General features: G+C 37.4%; 1 protein-coding gene across 1 annotated transcript; it reads left to right on the top strand.

Moving 5' to 3' along the window:
- Positions 1-3,084: 3,084 nt before the first annotated feature.
- On the top strand, positions 3,085-18,550 carry LOC109012221. Its single transcript, XM_018993754.2, has 4 exons — positions 3,085-3,359; positions 5,164-5,294; positions 17,298-17,495; positions 17,577-18,550. Exons 1-4 carry the CDS (start codon positions 3,240-3,242, stop codon positions 18,100-18,102), a joined length of 975 nt encoding a protein of 324 aa, XP_018849299.1. The 5' UTR covers positions 3,085-3,239; the 3' UTR covers positions 18,103-18,550.
- Positions 18,551-19,082: the final 532 nt, after the last annotated feature.

Here is a 19,082-nt window from a genome sequence, read left to right as displayed (position 1 = left end):
AACCGGTACCTCCGATTTTATCGATTTCCGATCCAGTCCTGTCCGATTTTTTGATTTTTTGAAAATGTAAAAAAATAATAATAAAGTGTTACTTCTTATAATAAAATGTTATTAATAATTTAATATATATATATATATATATATTATGTTTAAAACATATGATCAATTAAATTTTCATTTTTAAATTAAACTTTTATTTTATAAATTATAATAACATTATCTTATATATAATTATATTAATAACATATGATCAAATAAATTACAAATATTCATATTTAAGATTAACATTTTATGTTATAATTTATAAATTATAATATGAAATTATTTCATATGTATATATAATTATATATTATATATAAAAATTTAATATATAATTATATATTATAAATTATATATAAAACTTATATATATAAATATTTTGTATAATATATAAAATTAATTTTTATATATATATTTTTTCCAACCGGTCCGGTCTGGTCTCGGAAACTACGGAACCGAAACCAGACCGGATCCGACCAGTTTTTATAATATAGGAACCGGTTCCGGACCAGATCGGTTCAAAACCGGACCAACCGGTCCGGTTCGGTTTAGTCCAAACCGATTTTCCGGTTTACCGGTTAAAATTTACACTCCTACTTAGTTGACAAAGACAAGTGGTTTGATTGACATAATTTTCAGCCTCCAAAATGAAGGTTTGGATTTCGAAATTCCCCTCTCCCAAATATATAAAAAATAATAATATGAACACCTAGCTAACCATGCTATCAATGAGATATAAATTTGTAGAAAGCAATCTAAGCGAGATACTCATACCGGATGGATAATATTAACAGTCGATTCATACTGAAAAATATAACTTATTGAAATCAGCCACCAAGAGTCGTGTTCGTAGAAAAGCCCTACCATAACGGGGCACCTCGACCCATAAAATACTTGGACAGGTTTATACCATAGGAGATTGGATTCATTACTAGTTAAGAAAGATAACTCATTTCTAAACTTAAGCATTGGAGCTACTCTCCGCTAGATCTTTGAGCCTTTCCTTTTGGTTGCAGGTCGATAGGACTTGTCTCAAGCATACTGAAAAATGCATCAACAACTTGGCACCTCCTATGAGATCTTTTTTTTTTTTTTATCTTCTTATCATAGAGTGTTTTCTGTATGTCTGCGACAACACGTTCTCAAACTATCCATGATCAGGAAACAACAACAATGAAAGAGCAAGCAAATGAAAGTATGGAGATGAGGTTAAAAAAATATATATAAAACTAAAATCAGAGTACAAACTAACAAACACTGTTAGATCGAGGCAAATCAATAAATAGAAAATACTTTGTACACCCACAAAGTGTATTAAAAAAGTGTACCGATCAATATTTTTTTCGTTTTAAGCATTTGTATGTTTTTTTTTTTAATTCTTTTTAAAAAAAATAAAAACACATATACTTTAAAAAAGGCACTGCTCGATACACATTTGGATACTCATCTTCACTGCCCCTAGTAGGATCCTAAATGATTATATAAAGACAAGAATGATGGACTCTCTCGAAGTACCATATTCGCCATGAATTTTGAATAGATTCAAAGGAAGTCTTGGCGGTGAGGTAAGCACTAAGCCCCACGCGTTTGCCAGCTGCACGATTTCCTTTGACTGGCACTGCCGCCCCAAAAAAAAGTGGTCGAAGAAGTGATCTAAATAGTATATTTTATTATTTTATTTATATATTATTTTAATTATTATAAATATTTTTTAAAATAATAAAAAATATTTATAATATCATTAAAAAAATATTTTTTTAATTATTAAATAAAAAAATCTATTTAAGACACAAATTTGAGATTCAAATTCGTGACTTAAAATATTTCTCATTTTCTTTTGTATGATATGATACAAAATATTTAATTTTGAAATATATAGTAGAATAATTTTAGAGCCTAATTAATCTTCGTGGGATCTTTAGGTTCTATTTGAATTAAAAATTCACATCAATTTATCTGATCTTATCATTATAATTTTTTTAAATTTTTACATAAAATATAATAAATAATTTAAAATTTTTAAATTTTTAAATAATAATAATATTAAAAATAATAATATTATTATTTTAATGATTAAAAAAAAAATGCCAATTGCGCTTGTTATTTTCAAATATTTGTTTATTTTATTTCTTTGGGTAAATTATTTCCTCCTCTTAAAAAATAATATTACAAAAAAAAGTCTCCATCATTGGCAACTGAGCACTCGTTCTTGTCTTTACAAATAGAAAAATTCTTGTTGCAACCGACTGGGGGAATCCCTGCGTAACCGGCGTCCACTTAGAAAAATAAAACTATACGTTTCATATACACAAAAGTTCCAAACGACTGCGTTCCATCATTTCTACCCTCCCTCCTGAAGAACTGCGCCCATCGTCCTCCTACATAAGAACACCAATGACCTTGGTTCAAGATTAAGAACCAGAAACTGAAGAAATTCCATTAAAAAAAAAACCAAGGAAATGAAGAAACCCCAAAACCCAGAAAACGAAGAAACCCAAAAAAAAAAATGAAGAAACACCAAACCTAGGAAATGAAGAAACCATTAAAAAAAAAAAAACTGGAACCTGCACTTACAAGATAAAAACGACAGGAAACAAGGCAATTTCGGGTGGATGTGGGAAAGAAAAATCGGGCTTAATGATGGGAGATTCAGCCGAGAAGCAATAGATGTGGTCGGGTGGAGAGGACAACTTTGTATGGTCAACGTGTGTTCCAGAGTTTTTTTTTGGTTGAATTTTGGACTCGAACAATGAGTTTCAATCGGTTTTGAGTAGATTTTTCAATTTTGTTTTAGTTTCTGACAGATGCTGGCATAATGGTTACACAATAGTTCCGCACGCCGGTTGTAAATAATTTAAAATTTAAAATTTTTAAATAATAATAATATTAAAAATAATAATATTAAAAATAATAATATTATTATTTTAATGATTTAAAAAAAAAATGCCAATTGCGCTTGTTATTTTCAAATATTTGTTTATTTTATTTCTTTGGGTAAATTATTTCCTCCTCTTAAAAAATAATATTACAAAAAAAAGTCTCCATCATTGGCAACTGAGCACTCGTTCTTGTCTTTACAAATATTTGGATCGAGCTGGAAATGGGGTCAGGGTGATAGATCATTCATTGCAAGGGTTGTCGGTGGGGGTTTAAGACGAAGAAGAATAAGAAGTAAAAGAAGAGCAAGGGAATTGGAGGATATGTCTCCGTCGAATGGTAATGGTAATGGCAGTGGAGGAGGAAATGGGGCGAACTATATAGAGCACCAAGTATCCAAATTGGACACCCTCGCCGGTGTAGCCATCAAGTACGGTGTTGAGGTACTCTGAACTCCCTTTTTTCATTATTTCAAGTATGATTTCAGGTCATGCTTCTTTTGAATATTCCCATTTCATTTCAATCGCCCTCATATTTTGCATACAAATGCGTACCCACTATGTTTTTCCGCCTTTAATGGTAGGGGAATGTATATTTGTAGAAAATTAAGCCAAGTTTTGAATCATATAGGTTAAACCAGTAGTTTTGCAGTCAAGTTTTGTGTTTTGGAACTTGCGAGATCAATAGTGCTGCTCAAGTTTTAATGCAATCGGTAAGGAATCGCTTCATTTGCCCAAAACTCCGGTTGACCCTTAATGTGGATCTAACAAGCAGGAAATTTGAAGGAAATAAGACCAGCATACGTATTAGGCTTTTTGGATTAGTTTCTCATACTCGTTGTCATTGATCATGAACAGATTAATACAAGACTTTAAGGATAAGTAACAAACACAATTTCACCACTAACAGAGCACCTCTAATTCCACCGCACCATTTCCTTAAATGTTTCTCTCTAACTACTCCATCGTTGCAACTAAAGGAATCAAATGAGAAAAATTTTATTCTCAAGCCGGTGTATAGAGCTCACATAATAAAGTGCTTAGATGACATAATTTGATTTGGAAGATAAATTTTAAAATTTGAATCTTACAAATCAAATCTTACCATTTAAGTAATGTGGATAGTGTGCTCAATACACTGGCTTGAAAATATAATAATAATTCATCAAATAAATGATAGATAAATCTTACCATTTAGTCAGGACTTTGTTCTCAGACACCCGGTACCAATAAAATAGATTAATAAACGATAGATAAAAACTGACTCTTAGACAAGCTCCTACAACTAATTGAGAGCTTGCTCATTTCTCTCCACATGTGCCCCTTCTTTGACTATTCTGTGGTGAATGCTCCCCTTTCCATGCTGTTGCTTTCTTCTGCAGCACGAAAACAGCAACTGGAGTCCTTAAATTTTTCTGCTCCAATTTGAAATCGGCCTGCCCTGTTTCATGCACCATAGAATAGGGTAGCTAAACCCCTAGGGGTTGGCCCAAGTGGTAAAGTTCTCAGGCTTAGGGGTATGTTCCCCCTAGGTCTAAGGTTCAAATCCCCTTAGGTGCAAACAATTTTTAGGGGTCATCGGACTGGGGGACTTTCCCCTTGAATTACCCGAGATGCACCTTCGGGAAACTCTTTGCCAAGGGCCTGTGCACCCCTAGCATTAGTCGGGACGTTGTTCCTTGCACACCTGGAGCCAATCAAAATAAAAAAGAATAGGGTAGCTATCTGTTGGAGATGAACATTACTGAAGCAATACAACCATGATGAATGACATACTGGACTGTTCCAAGTATTTTGGACAAAGGCTTATTTTTGTTGCACTGACTGTTGAATGTACACCATCCGTTTAGAAAAAATTTACACCATCTGTTTAAAGTATAATATATTTACACCGTTCTGGTTTGCCCACATTCTCCTACAATGACGAATAACCGTTGTTTCTGTATAATGCATGCTATTTAAATATGAGGTAAAAAAAGAAGATATTGTGCATGCAACATATTTAAATTGATGTGTTTGCGTAATTTTGAGTTACAAACATAATGATGCTGGAAACTGTTTGAGATGAATCAGTGTCTGTAGAACAGATGAATTAGATTGCTTGGTGATAATTGCTTCTATTAAATGTGCAAATAAGTTTACCTAAATTAAATGTCTCATCTACCAAAATGCATGAAGTGTCACTTTTTGAGCTGATAATCAGATATGATCTTTTCTTTCATCTAATGGAAATTTCATATTGAATTAGGTAGCTGACATTAAAAGGATTAATGGCCTGGCCACAGATTTTCAAATGTTTGCTTTGAAGACATTGCAAATACCATTACCAGGAAGACATCCACCATCTCCCCTTGTGTCAAATGGGTCTACTTCTCCAGGGTATTGATATAATTTATTTCTGCATATAATCTTTTTGAGTTAAGGGTCTAGCTGTCCGTCGTCATCTTTGGCTTGCAGTCTACAAGGCATTACTTAGATTTTTTCTTAGCATGTATGGTGTCGAATGTTATACAATGCTATGTTATATAGGCCTCTTCTTCCCAGTTTATCAGTTACTCATCATTTTACTTAGCGTGTCTTTGTTTTACAACAACACATTCTTACCTACCACAAGAAATGGTATGACAAGACACTCTTGTAGTATCCAAAATCTCCAAATTTACTTTTCTCTTTTTGGTTTCCCTAGAAGATTTGCATTATACATATAGGTATTAAGATATGTGAAGGTTATTGCATAGACGACATTAAAGTGGTAATACCTCAGACTAAGTATAGGAAGGTAGTGAATGGGATCTCGCATTGCTTGGGAGAGAGAAATTCTTACCCTTTAGGGTGATTCTGAAAGACTTAAATTGTATCATTGACTAGGTTTTAAGACTTAATGTTACTTGAACTTTCCTTTGGTTGTTACAAATGGCATCAGAGTTCATGCCGACCAGAAGTGTAGGACTTGAGTTTTGCAACCAATGGAATGGTCCGACGAGGATGTCAGAGATTTAAGGGGGAAAGACTGTAATACCCCAAATTGAATGCAGAAAGATGGTGAATTGGATTCCATATTGTTAGCATATAGTACGAGGTCCACCACCAGGTGTTTGTTGTTGGTTCCCAGAGAAATTAGAGGAATATCGACCACCACGGTTCGAATAATTTCCTCGACCACGACCCTGTCTTCCACAAAAAAAAGATCGATCTACCCCTTTGAGCTCAACCTCCTGAACACTGGGAGGTAAAATGTGCTGAGGGCTCAATTGTTTGTTTGGAAGAGGAAGAATGTGCAAGTCTGTTTTTATGGATGAGAAGCATCTGGTATAGCTCTTGAGAAGAAATGGGGTCAGATCGTGTAGTGATAGAAGTCACAAAGGACTCAGAGGGAACCTAGGCCTGTAAGCATATAGGTAACCAATTCTTTATCTGGTAATGGATTTCCCGTGGCAACTAGGTTATCGACAAGAGACCTGCCTTTTCCAAAGTATTCTTTGATAGTTTGATCTCCACGAGAAAGGTTTGTTAATTGGAATCTAAGTTGAAATTCCTTGGCCTGAGAATGGGATGTAAACATAGAGATAAGGGACTGTCATAGAGAGTGTGAGGTAGTAGCAGATAGTACATGAACAACTATTGAATCCAAAAGGGAAGAGAACAAAACATTGAGAACCAATTGGTTTGTTCTTACCCAAGATGTGAAATCAGGATTGATTTTAGGAATTTCATTCGGGAATCTTTCTGGACAGGGCAAGGTGCCATCAACATAGCAATAAAGATCTTGGCCTCTAAGGTAAGCTGATATTTGCACTTTCCATAGCAAGTAATTTTCAGTGGTAAGCTTAAGAGTGACTATATAAGAGAAGGAAGAGATAGGAGATGAGGAAGGCTGAGGAATGGAGGAATTGAGAGGCGTGGCCATGGATCGAGAGACTGCTTATCGAGCAGCTCTGATACCATGTTAGCAGATGAGGTGTTCATGAATTCCATCATATATTCATATTAGAGGTGTTGTGTATTTATACAGATACAGAATGAATCAATTTTGTTACAACCAAAACAGAAGAATAAAATCAATACAGCTAATAGCCTATTTCTAGAATATTCTAGTGCTATTTACAGAAAAATGACTTTATATGTTAGAACATATTGCTTGGGAGTGAGAAGTTTTGACCCTTTATAATGACTCTAAGGGATTTTAGTTGTAACATTGACTAGTCCTTTTGTAGTTTAGACCCGAACGTAGTTTGGGTTTTTCTTGGGTCATTACATTGTGATATATTGCAAACATTGGAGGCAAGGAGTTGTTGTTCTTTGTAAACATGCATCTTCTTATAAAGCCAAGTTCAAAATAATCATATTAATATTGCTTATTGCATGTGTCTCAGAGTTAAATTTCTACCCCTTTGTTCTTTTCCATCATCAAATGCCTTCTACTTAGTGATCTTCATGAATATCAAAATTCAAGTGCCTTTTGTCCCTTTTCATTGCACAAATTAGGTCATAGAGATCATTAAACTCTTCTATTAATGAGATATTATGGAAGGTCAGAAGGCACAGTCCTGTTGCTACTCTATAGCATGCTAATACTGCATTTTGGACTGATCGAAGGCCACTCCCATTCTGATGATATAATTGTGTTTGCTTTGTAGATCTAACTTAAGTATTGTGTGCATTGCATTAGGGACAAAAAATTAGGAGGTTATTTAAACAAAAGACTTCATAGATTACAACGGAGAATTGGCTGACATATGATTTAAGTTGAGACTTGTTTCTGCTCTCTATTTGATTTATGAGCCCCTTTATGTTGCATGATTGTATCACTATTTCAGCCTCCATGACATTCACCCCTAGGATGAACTGCAAGGAGGTTAAGTATTGCAAGCTTGATATATATATATATATATATATATATATATATTTATATGTATATAAGATGTTTGTGTTAATCTGGTAAATTTAAAATTATGCATTTATCACATTCATGACATTTGGGAAACATGATGAAGACATGGTGCTCTACCATCACAATGATCATGTTGACAAACCCCAAATAGAGTGTGTAACAGGCATTAGATATTTGTGAGATTTGTAAAACTTTACATTAACGTCTTAGTCCTTTAGAAATTGCAATATGTTCTACCTTTAGCTAGTTTTATATGTCCATAAATGGTTTTTCTTTTTTCTTTTTTTTTTCCTTTTTTCCCCTTTCCTTATTATCGGCTTTGATGGCAAAGTAGCAACCTGATAAAAAATAGCAAATTACACTCTTAAGTTTTAGTTGCTCGGAACTTTTTAGAAAAGCTTCACAAGTAGACATTTTGCATCAATTTTATTCGTATTCCCTTTCTTTCTTTCTTTCTTTCTCCCCCCAACCCCGGCACGCGGCTTCTATTCATTATTTTCCCAATCAATAATATGTATATGCTTTAGTAAATTACAACTGAACTTCTTAATGTCTGATGTAGCAGAAATTGGAAAGTGAGAAGAAGAACACCTCCTTCCTAGAGTTTCTTGAGTCCAGAAGGAGAGAAGAAGTGATGGAAACAGAACTCAACTTTATTAGAATTATGTGGAGTGATACAGAGGCTCTCTCTAAAATTACATATTTATGGTCTCCAAATCCTAGGCTCCCAAAAGAAGGAATTAGTGATAAACCCTTGAAAATAATTAAACAAAAGTAACAATGCCCTAGCTGCCACTTGGAATTAGTATACGTGTTTGAGGCCTATCCGAATACTACTTCAAACGGATACATTGTTCAGCTTCCTTTCTAATGATGATTTCATGCTCTTCCCTTCCCATAATGCATGCTTTCTAACTATTTGGTCAATGCTTTTCAAACCTTTTTCATGATGCATTTTGTCTGACCCCATTTGTCTACCTTTTGAAAATGAATGCCATTTGATTGGTCTTCTAACACTAGCCCTTCCTAACTTTATTTCTCTTAGGTGGCCCTTTGTATTATTGTTTGATTTGTCCTTTGTCGGGTCCATCCACTTGAATAAAAACTCATCCTCAAGTTGATGCTAATCTTCTTTAATCTATTAGATTCTATGTTGTCGGGTCCATCCTCAAGTTGTCCTTTCTGAGATGATGAATGGTTGTTGAAGAAGGGGAGTGGGTCAGTATGGGTTCTTCTATGGAGTTGGCCATAGAATCTAAATCCTTTACATTGATAAAGGAGGGAAGCATGTTGGCCATTACTGAAAGGAGTCGAAGGGTGATATCTAAGTTGGTTTTGGGTTCGACAACAGTGCAGTGGCTAACCAAGGCCATAGAAGCGTGTACTAAGGATAAGAAACAAGATTTTTTCTCCACTGTCCGGGAAGGTCGACGTAGTTTCACAGCACATTGCTGCTCGAATGCTCGTGGACGTTATATAGCGGTGGAGGAGTATGGTGGTGGGGGGAGGAGGAATTTTATTTTCATTCCTGAAGAGGGGGGCAGTGGTTGAAGAAGGATGGGGGAGGTGCTGCATCATTTTTCCTTCGGTAAGAGAGGGAGTGACGGCTTGGAAGGACAAGGTGGTGTGGTAGGGAGGGAGAACTTGGAGAAAGACCCAAGTACATCCTCGGTGGCGAGGCAATCCTATGCGGCAGCTCTAAAGACGGGACATGCTTCGGGGGTTCAGAGTGTGGGGGGTCTGCCAATCACACCTCAAGACCAGCTTCTCGAGATGCACAAGTCTCTAAAGGAGATGGAAACCCAACTTGTTGAGTTGAAGACAGCGATAACTTTCATGTCTACGAAAATAGATCGGCTTTCAGCTGGAGGCAACAGGGTGGTAAGAAACATGATAGGCCCGAATCCTTTAAACTTAGAAAAAGGAAAACGGAAGATCGGATTCGGCCCTGTCCCTATAACCAGATCTAGGAGAGTATGGCGGGTCAAAAGGAAATCTGGGTTATTTGAAGTGGGGTCTACATCGGGTATTGGCGTAGAGACATCAGTAATGGAACGTCATTTGCCTTGTGTTACATAGGATAGATCGATAGTCGGTATTACACCCTTGGTCCCGGAAGAAACTATGGCTCCTTCGTTAGAGTTGAAGAAAAAAGGTGTACTGCCGAGGTCTGAAGGAGATGTAGGATCCGCTATCATCCCAGAGGTGAAGGGACTTGTTGTCACTCCAGAATCTCCAATGGGGACCCCGATACCATTGGAGAGAACCAATAGAGTTACTGGAGAACCAATGGGCTTGGCGTTGGTGCCTTGTGTAGAGGATTGTCTAGAGTCGGGAGTGCAGGTTGATGGGGACATTGTGGCTCCCCTGGTCTCTCTTCCTCCAATAGCGAATTGAATTCTGCCTAAAGTTAACGAGATTCAACAGTTCTTGGGAATTTCACATGGAGGATCTGAAGACAAATTTAACGAACTAATTACTACGATCGAGGCAAGCCGCACACTTGAAACCAAATCAAGCTTCAAGAAAAGCAGGGAGTTACAACGTCTCTTTTCGACAATCAACTACGATGCTAAGGGTGATAGTTCAATTAGAGGGAAGTCTAAAGGGAGGGTATTGTGAAGATAGGTATCAAGGTGTTGGGGTTGGTGTTCGGGTAGAGTTTTAGTTCTACGGGAAACTAGGATTGGGGTCGGGTCTGATGTACTTTGGGTTGGTTTTTTTATGGGCTTTTTGGGTCATTAGGGGCTTGTTGGGTCATTTTGGGCAAGGTGTTTTCTTGTATACATTCAGTGTACTTGGTTTCTCCTTTTGATATATACAATATTTTTACTTATAAAAAAAAGAAAGAATCCCATGTAACACCTACCGCACTTATTTTTTCGTCGTCTCGCAAAAGTTAAGAGATAGTCTTGTAGCTTAGAATGCCAGTAAGCGCTTATACTTTTACCCACATGGGCTTGAGAATTATTCTTCAATTTGCGACATAAACAATAGTTGACAGACTACATGCAACAATCTTAATGCACCATTATCTTCTCCCAAATATTGGCTAAATGTAAGCCAAGTATTTCTAGAAACTTGACAAAATAATAATGCTTGATAAATTCTTCCCAAATAGAATCAAGTATCATTTTTTTCTCGTTTGGATAAATATTGAACTTTTTTTTAAGTGAATCTTCGTTATAATTGGTCCTTCAGGAATTTTATCAAACTCTGTTGGGCAATCTAATCTGCACATGTATGTCGGTTGTTGTCAACTTGTTTAAATCTTTTCTCGAGCATTGGATGAAATCCCAATTTTTAATTAGTTTCCTGATGTTATGGCAAATAATATTCCTCTACAAGGTTATCACATGAGGGTTGTGGTTCAGGCTCTGAAGACAACCCATCAGCTTTCTGACCTTTGCTTTCTTCAAGATCGTTTTAAGGTAAACAACTTCTTCAGCCATAATACCACTTCTTCTTAATCTTTTACTTCTTCTAATTCTTTAGAGGAAATTTCAAAATCCTCTTCTTGTGCATATGAAAGGGATGCTGCATATATTATTGCCCTTTAGTCCTTGAGATCATTGCAAGAGGGCTGATTGTAAGGCTAAACCCATCCATCACCATGCTTAACCATGTTAGGAATAGCCTGATCTTTAAATTGAATTTGAAGATGACAAAATTTCTACATCTATAGCTAGCCCATTTGGTGAGATCAACTCAGATAAGAAAAGAGCTAGGGAGCTAGAATGGCTTAACTGGACAGTTAATGATGGGGCAAGCGAAAAGAGTTTGAATCGTGGGAGAGCAAAGGGGAGGGCAAGGGAGGTTGAACAATGAAGCCAAAAACCATTTTTTGGAATGTAAGGGGGCTAAATGAGAAGGAGAAGCGTCTCGCAATCAGAAATCAACTTCACAAGTGATGAGGTGACATTAAATGTTTACAAGAAGCGAAATTGGATTTTATCTCTTTAAGCATCATTAGGAGTTTATGGGCATGTAATTAGGTGGGTTGGCACTATCTACCCTCCAATGGAACCTCAGGGGTCATTCTAGTGATGCGAGACAAATGGGTGGTAGAAAAGATGGAGGATGGCATGGAGAATTTCATGGTGGCTTGGTCGTTTAAGAATGTTGAGGATGGCTTCCAATAGGCCTTCGCAGGTGTTTATTGTCCTAATATAGATCAAGCAAGAAGACTATTATGGGATGGGTTGGCCGGGCTATGTACCATCTGGGATATACTTTGGTGTACTGGTGGTGATTTTAATGTCACTCTTTTACTGAGTGAAAGATCTTGTGGTTCCAACTACAATTCAACATTTTTAGACTTTTCCAATTTCATTTCTAATCAAGATCTATTAGATATTCCTCTTGTAGTGGCTCCTTGACTTGGTCGAGCAACCGTGAACATCCTTCTTGGTCAAGGATCGATAGATTCTTGGTCTCCTCTAATTGGGAAACTCATTATCCGAATCTCATTCAAAAGTGACTTCCCGGACTATGTTCAGACCACTTTCCCATCCTTATTGATTGTGGAGGAATAAACGGAGGTCCAAGGTACGTCAAATTTGAGAACATGTGGTTGAAATCAGAGGGCTTTATTGACCGAGTCAAATGATGGTGGACTTCCTATCAATTCCAAGGAACTCCAAGTTATATTTGGCATGTAAATTGAAGGCACTGAAAAAAGACATGAAGAGTTGGAATGAATAGGTGTTTGGTAATGTGGAAGGCCAGAAGAGGCTACTCTTAGAGGAACTTAAGGGACTGGAGAACATATTGGAGGTAAGGGAAATGGTAGAAGTGGAAAGGGCTCACAAAACTTTATGTCTGTAGAACTTGAGAGGGTCTCTCTCGTGGAAGAGATATCTTGGAGACAAAACTTGAGAGCCCTATGGTTGAAGGAGGGGATAAATGTACCAAATTTCTCCTTGAATTACCTGAGGTGCACTTGTTGAAAACTCATTGCCAAGGGCCTGTGCACTATCGGGATTAGTCGGGACACTGTTCCTAGACACCCGGTGCCAATAAAAAAAAATGTACCAAATGCTTTCATCAGGTGGCTAACTCACAAAGGAGGAACAATGCCATAGATACGTTGTTGGTGGATAGGGTGACTATCTCTAACCAACCCGAGGTCATGGATCACATTGTCAACTACTATGAGAATTTGCTTTCGGAACAATTTTCTTGGCGACCGAGATTAGACAAACTTACCTTTGATACTATCGACTCACAAGAAAAAGGATGGCTTGAGAGGCCTTCTGAAGAAATGGAGGTCCGAAAAGTGTTAAAAAGATTGGTGGGTGATAAAGCTCCAGGTCTGAAATAGCTTCACGATGGCGTTCTTTCAGTCTTATTGGGAAGTGATCAAGGGTGATATCATGGGGGTCTTTCAAGAATTCCATGAAAATGGAAGGTTTGAAAATAGCCTCGATGCAACCTTCATTGCTCTCATTTCAGAAAAATTGGGTGCAGTTGAAGTTAAAGATTATTGCCCCATTAGCTTGGTGAGTGGGATGTGCAAAATCATCTCAAAAGTCTTTGTGAACAGGTTAAGCATGGTGTTAGAGAAAGTAATATCAAAGCCCCAAAATGCCTTTGTGAATGGGAGGCAAGTACTCAATCGGTGCTTATTGCCAACAAATGCTTGGATAGTAGACTGAAGTCGGGAGAGCTAGGGCTTCTTTGCAAACTAAATATAGAAAAGGCTTGTGATCGAGCAATTGGAGCTTCTTACTCTATTGCTCGAGAAATAGACTGAAGTCGGGAGAGCTAGGGCTTCTTTGCAAACTAAATATAGAAAAGGCTTGTGATCGAGCAATTGGAGCTTCTTACTCTATTGCTCGAGAAATGCGGTTTCGGGGTGAAATGGTGCTCACGGGGATTGAGACAGGGGTATCCCTTATCTCCATTACTATTTATTTTTGTAATGGAAGCATTTATCTCCATTACTATTTTTTTCATAATGGAAGCATTTAGCAAAATGATCTCCGGTGTTGTGGAGGGTGGTTTTATATCCAACTTCTCAGTGGGGGAGGCAAATACTAGCTTTCTCAATATATCTCATATCTTATTTTCCAACGATACCCTGTTATTTTGTGAGGCCAGCCATGATCATATCCTTGCATTGAGGGCTCTCCTCCTATGCTTCGAAGTTGTTTCTGGATTGAATGTGAACTTGCACAAATCAAACGTAGTTTTGGTGGGGCAAGTATAAGGTGGATAGTATGGCTTCCATCCTAGGATGTAAAATATCTCATTTATCCATGAAATATCTTGGCCTCCCGTTGGGTGCTCATTACAAATCGATGCCTATGTGAGATGATGTCCTAGAAAAGATGGAGCGGAAACTTGCTAGTTGGAAGCAGATGTACTTATCCAAAGGTGGCAGAGTCACACTCATCAAAAGGACCCTCTCCAATTTACCAACTTATTTCCTCGCTTTATTTCCGCTTCCATTGAAGGTGGCTTACCATATGGAGAAAGTACAGTGGGATTTCCTATGGGGAGGGATGAATGATGTGTTCAAATGTCATCTGGTAAAACGGGCCACTGTTTGTTCTTCAATTTCATAAGGAGGTTTGTCTGAAATTTGCTCTTGTATCACTAGAACATCACTCATAGGCGTTGCTCTTGTATATGACCTGTGTACTTGGGCTTTTGTCTATTCTTCTAATCAATAAAATATTATTTACCGATAAAAAAAAATCTACATCTACAGCTGTATATGCTGTTGCAGTTAGTGAGCATGCCACTTCAAAGTTTAATTTCATTAGGGTGATCTTCTAGAGCATTAACTTCAAGACATTATCAATGTTGTGAATTTGGATTCCAATTGACTCCGCATAAGGTAGAAAGAAAGGAGTACTTTCTTTTTCCTTGTTCCTTGAATCCACCAGGAGATAAAAGAATGATGGAAACAAATCTCAATTTGCTTTTTGTTTTTGGGAATAATGTTGGAGATCTCACTATGTGCTTACAATCTCAAAACCCTAGGCTCCTAAAACCAAGTTTACGAATATGCCCTTGAAAATAATGAAGGAAACATAACTAAACTGCAATGCTTTGGATTAGTATGCACATGGGAAGCCTATTCCAATGCTACATCAAACAAGGCACACTATCTGGGTTCAAAGGCTGTAAATGAACAAGACTTCTCACAAGCAGCTCGAGATCAACTCGGTCAAACTCGAGTTTGGCTTGAAATAAATGAACCATTCGTGATCGATTATTAAAAGGTACAATTCGTGTAAAGCTCAGCCCAACTCATGTACACTTATTTTCTAGTATTATCCTTAACTTTATAATGAAAATATCTTATGTATTTAAAAAGATAAGATGAAATCGTGTTCTTAATACCATGTGTGTTGCTTGAATCCTTATGAATATACGTACATAAACTATATAGGGATATTTACAAAAACTCAAAATTTGCTTGTCAAAATTTATAGATAAAGTTCAAGACGTAATACAAATAATTTATTTTGGTAAAATTAAGTAGCTTGTGAATAAGCTCGAACTCGCCCGAATAATAAATGAGTTGTTCATAAACATCAAATGTAACTTGATGGTAAGCTCAATCTTGACTTGTGCTCGATTTAAATTTAAATTACCAAGGTTTGATGCCACCCTACTCACTAAAAATCGACTTGTTACACCCCTTAGTAGGTTCCGTTCAAACTATAGTTTCACTCCCTTTCCACGAAGCATTCTGTTTGAACATCAGTTTAACAATGCTTCCCATGCTTTTCCTTGGATACATTTTGTTTGAACCCATTTTTCTACTGTTTGAGTGATGTAAAAGGCCATTTGAACGGTCTTCCAATGCAACACCAGCTTTATTTCTCTCAAGCAGCTCCATGTGCCATTGTTTGGCTTGTTCCACCTATTGTCATATCATCTTAGAGATGCAAACTCTTGTTCCATCCAAACGTTATGGGAGCAAGCAGGACCCATTTTTGGAGACTGAATTGAGATTTCTTATCTTGTATACTAGCTGGAATGTTGTATCCAACTTTCTAAAATTGTGGAAGTTGGCTGACGGAGTACTCTGATTATTTCTAGTGCCAGTGCAGGTATTTCAGTACTATATATGCTAGTTGATGTTCTCACCTTTGCGGGCATCACCTGCTCTATGGTGCATACGTGCACTAATTTAGAAAATATTTTCAGTTCATTTACTCTTGATTCGTAATTCCCTGAGCAAGAACTTTTAAATCTGTCATTTTACTGGTATTTCTGCCACTGAAATGGAATAGATGCCTATGGTATAGGGCTGCTGTGTCAGACCAGAAAACAAAGGTCTCCCTGTTTAGGCTAGATAGTTAATTCACTGGCTCATTTGTGAGTTGAGTTGCTTCACAATAGCAGTACCATTATTAGTTAGATTTTGACTATATATACACATTTATCCTTGTATTCAGTGCTTCAGTTTCAGTTTCATTTTCATTTTCATATATGGTATAATTACCACATGGATATACTTAGGGCTGTACAACAACCGACGAAACCGGCCGGCACTGACACAGACTGACTGCCGGAGCATAGAACCGGCAGAGAACCGATTGGTCGGCGGTAGAAATTCCTTAAAACCAACGTCGGCCAGTTTGGTCCTAGTTCAAACTGCTGAACCGGCTGATTAAATAAATCTATATATTTTTTTATATATATCGTAGTTAAAACGACGTTGTTCCACTTAAATTTAAGTGAAACGGCGTCGTTTTAGACCTAACGTATACAAAAATAAATAAATAAATAAGTGAAACGACGCCGGCGTCATTTTATACGTAACATATTAAAAATATATATATAAGTGAAACGATGCCGTCTTTTGGATTTGAGCTTGTCTTCTTCCCCTCTCCTCTTCTTATCTGACTTCTCTGATTCTCTCTTTCCTCTCTCAGACTGCAACACTTCCTCTCTCTACTCTCTCAGATGAACCTCGCCGCTAGGGAGATTGAGAACCGACCGAGAACCGCCGGATTCGGTACGGCCGGTATTTCTCCTCCCCCATCAGTCAGTCCAGTCAGTTCTTGCATGCAAATTCCCTCCATCGGTGGCGTCAGTTTTGGTCAAAAACCGCGCTGATATGATCAGTTTTCACCCCTAGATATACTATATCAAAAAAGATAATTAATTAACACTTGTTACACTATCAACAATTAGTGGAGCTAAACCTCTCTCACCATTCATTTTATTCTCTTTTCAAATGCACTGATTTTTCCATTATGTTATAGCTGCATCATTACCTTTTGCATTTCTTTCAGAGCACATTGATAGCACCTTTATGGCTAGCATAAAAGAAATTTTTGTGCCTGAATACATTAACCCAGGTTGTATGTTAGGATTTGACATTTTGTACGAAAAGATAAATATGATACGTTTATATTCTGCAATTTTTAAACAACTTCTGAGGTGTAGACTTTGGTGTAACTCAGTCTGTGATTGATATCTACGGTAGGTTTGCAAAAACTCATGACAATTAACTTGTAATGCAGAGAACACAGCTCCAGAAAAGCACCCCCGTGCCTGGGACAATCTAACATGCTGGGATCATTACAGTCCTTAAGAGTGAAAGCACCTCAAAAGAGGGTGTCTCCAGCCATGAGCACATTACAGAATTACTATAATCTGAAATCTCCATATTTCAAGGGTGCAGCTGAAGGAACAGAGATGGCAGTCTACAAAACCGAAAGGTCAGAATTCTTTGATGATGGGCTGCTGCCCAAAGCCTCACCAATTTCTGATACACCTTCAAATTGCTGTCATAACTCCAGAAACTCAGATAATGGTTACTTGCCTGAGAATGGTGTGGTGACTGAGCATGTGCCTTGTGCTGACCCTGGAGATGGGGACGGTGAGAAATCTGATGAAAAGTATGTCCGAAGGCGTTCAAAACCTGAGGTTGATACCAGAGCTGGAACACCAGAAAGGTTGTTGAATGGAGAAAACAGTGGTGGGAGCAGCGGCTTCTCAGTTTCTACGGGTAAAGGTTTAGCAATGAGGCCCAAATCAGCAAGCCGAACAACATTAGTTGATTCAGAGTCAGGATGGTTGAATTCTATTCCAGTGGTGCTGGGAGATTCCCTTATAGCTGATGGGCTAGCTGCAGTACGTAAATCATCAAGCACATCAAGCCTGAAAGACCAGGAAACTAACACCTCAACCTCTGCTTGGCCAACTTCTAAGTGGAGCTTAAAAACAGACTTGCAAGCTCTATCAGCTGCAGCCATCACCAGGCCAATTTTTGACGGCTTACCAAAACCAATATGTGGCCGCAGGAATAAGGCTGCCCTTGATTAGCATCAAGCATTTGCAGTATGTGCATTTGTGGAACCGGTTTGTTTCTTTACTTCAATTTAATGCACGGAAATTTCTGAGTCAGAAATACAGATACATCATATAGCTGCTTGGAAAGGAAGAAAATGTTCAAGAAAGGAAAAGGAAGGCAGGTAAATATATAATACGGTACTTAGAAATCTATTCATTTATTGGTGATTAGCCATTGGTCTTTGAGAATGACATTGATGGTCTGAAGCAATAAATAGCAGTATTAGGGAAGTGTTAGTCAAATTAATTCACTTCGTTTCTTAAAGTGCACCTCAACACAATTGTATCATTGAATGCATATTGTCTATCTCATTCAGAAGATTGTATATTGTTATAAATAATACTTGGAAGACGCTAGTTTTCTAATGAAAGTGCCTTTGGATGAAAACATCCAAAGATGTCAAATCTCCTTGGCATCTAAATGCGATTGATGTGTCAGTACTCCATTCATTGAATCTCTAGATTATGTGCTTTGTAATGGAGACTTTGCTAATTTTGTTTGAAAGGATGGTCCTCATGATGTGGTTTCAAAAGGCTCATGATAGCAAAGGTAGAAATGGGGAGGGCATGTTCAAATAATTAGAAGCGAACGTGGATATATGTTTTATGGCAGCTTTTTGTGCATACTTTGGTGGTGGGACTAACATTTGCGGGGTTTTTAGGTCACTATTGGAGGGCAGCTTGCATGCTCTTATGTGTAAAGCTGATTTTGAGGGAGTGGAGATTGAATCATATTTATTGAAGGTTGCGAATTGGTTTAAAAATGGTCTTGGGGTACCGTAGTCTGTGAGTTTTTGAGGGGTTATCAGGAATTAAATATGGTTGCCATGTTGATATGTCAAAGTAGTTATCTCATGTGAGAGGCTATCGGCTATCCACGTAGCATAGTGTTGGTTAAAGACTGAGGGGTGTAAATATAGAATACTTTGAGTCATCGATAGCTTTCAAGAGAG

The sequence above is a fragment of the Juglans regia genome, chromosome 15 (genome assembly GCF_001411555.2).
Source record: "Juglans regia cultivar Chandler chromosome 15, Walnut 2.0, whole genome shotgun sequence".
Lineage (NCBI taxonomy): Eukaryota > Viridiplantae > Streptophyta > Magnoliopsida > Fagales > Juglandaceae > Juglans > Juglans regia.
This window is presented reverse-complemented; position numbering and strand designations above follow the sequence as displayed.

Bases quoted from the DNA above. Each gene is read 5' to 3' on its own strand.
- LOC109012221 (XM_018993754.2), top strand. From the start codon at position 3,240: ATGTCTCCGTCGAATGGTAATGGTAATGGCAGTGGAGGAGGAAATGGG. The intron at 3,360-5,163 runs GTACTCTGAACT...ATATTGAATTAG, and splicing joins CCATCAAGTACGGTGTTGAG to GTAGCTGACATTAAAAGGAT. The intron at 17,496-17,576 runs GTCAGAATTCTT...TCATAACTCCAG, and splicing joins GCAGTCTACAAAACCGAAAG to AAACTCAGATAATGGTTACT.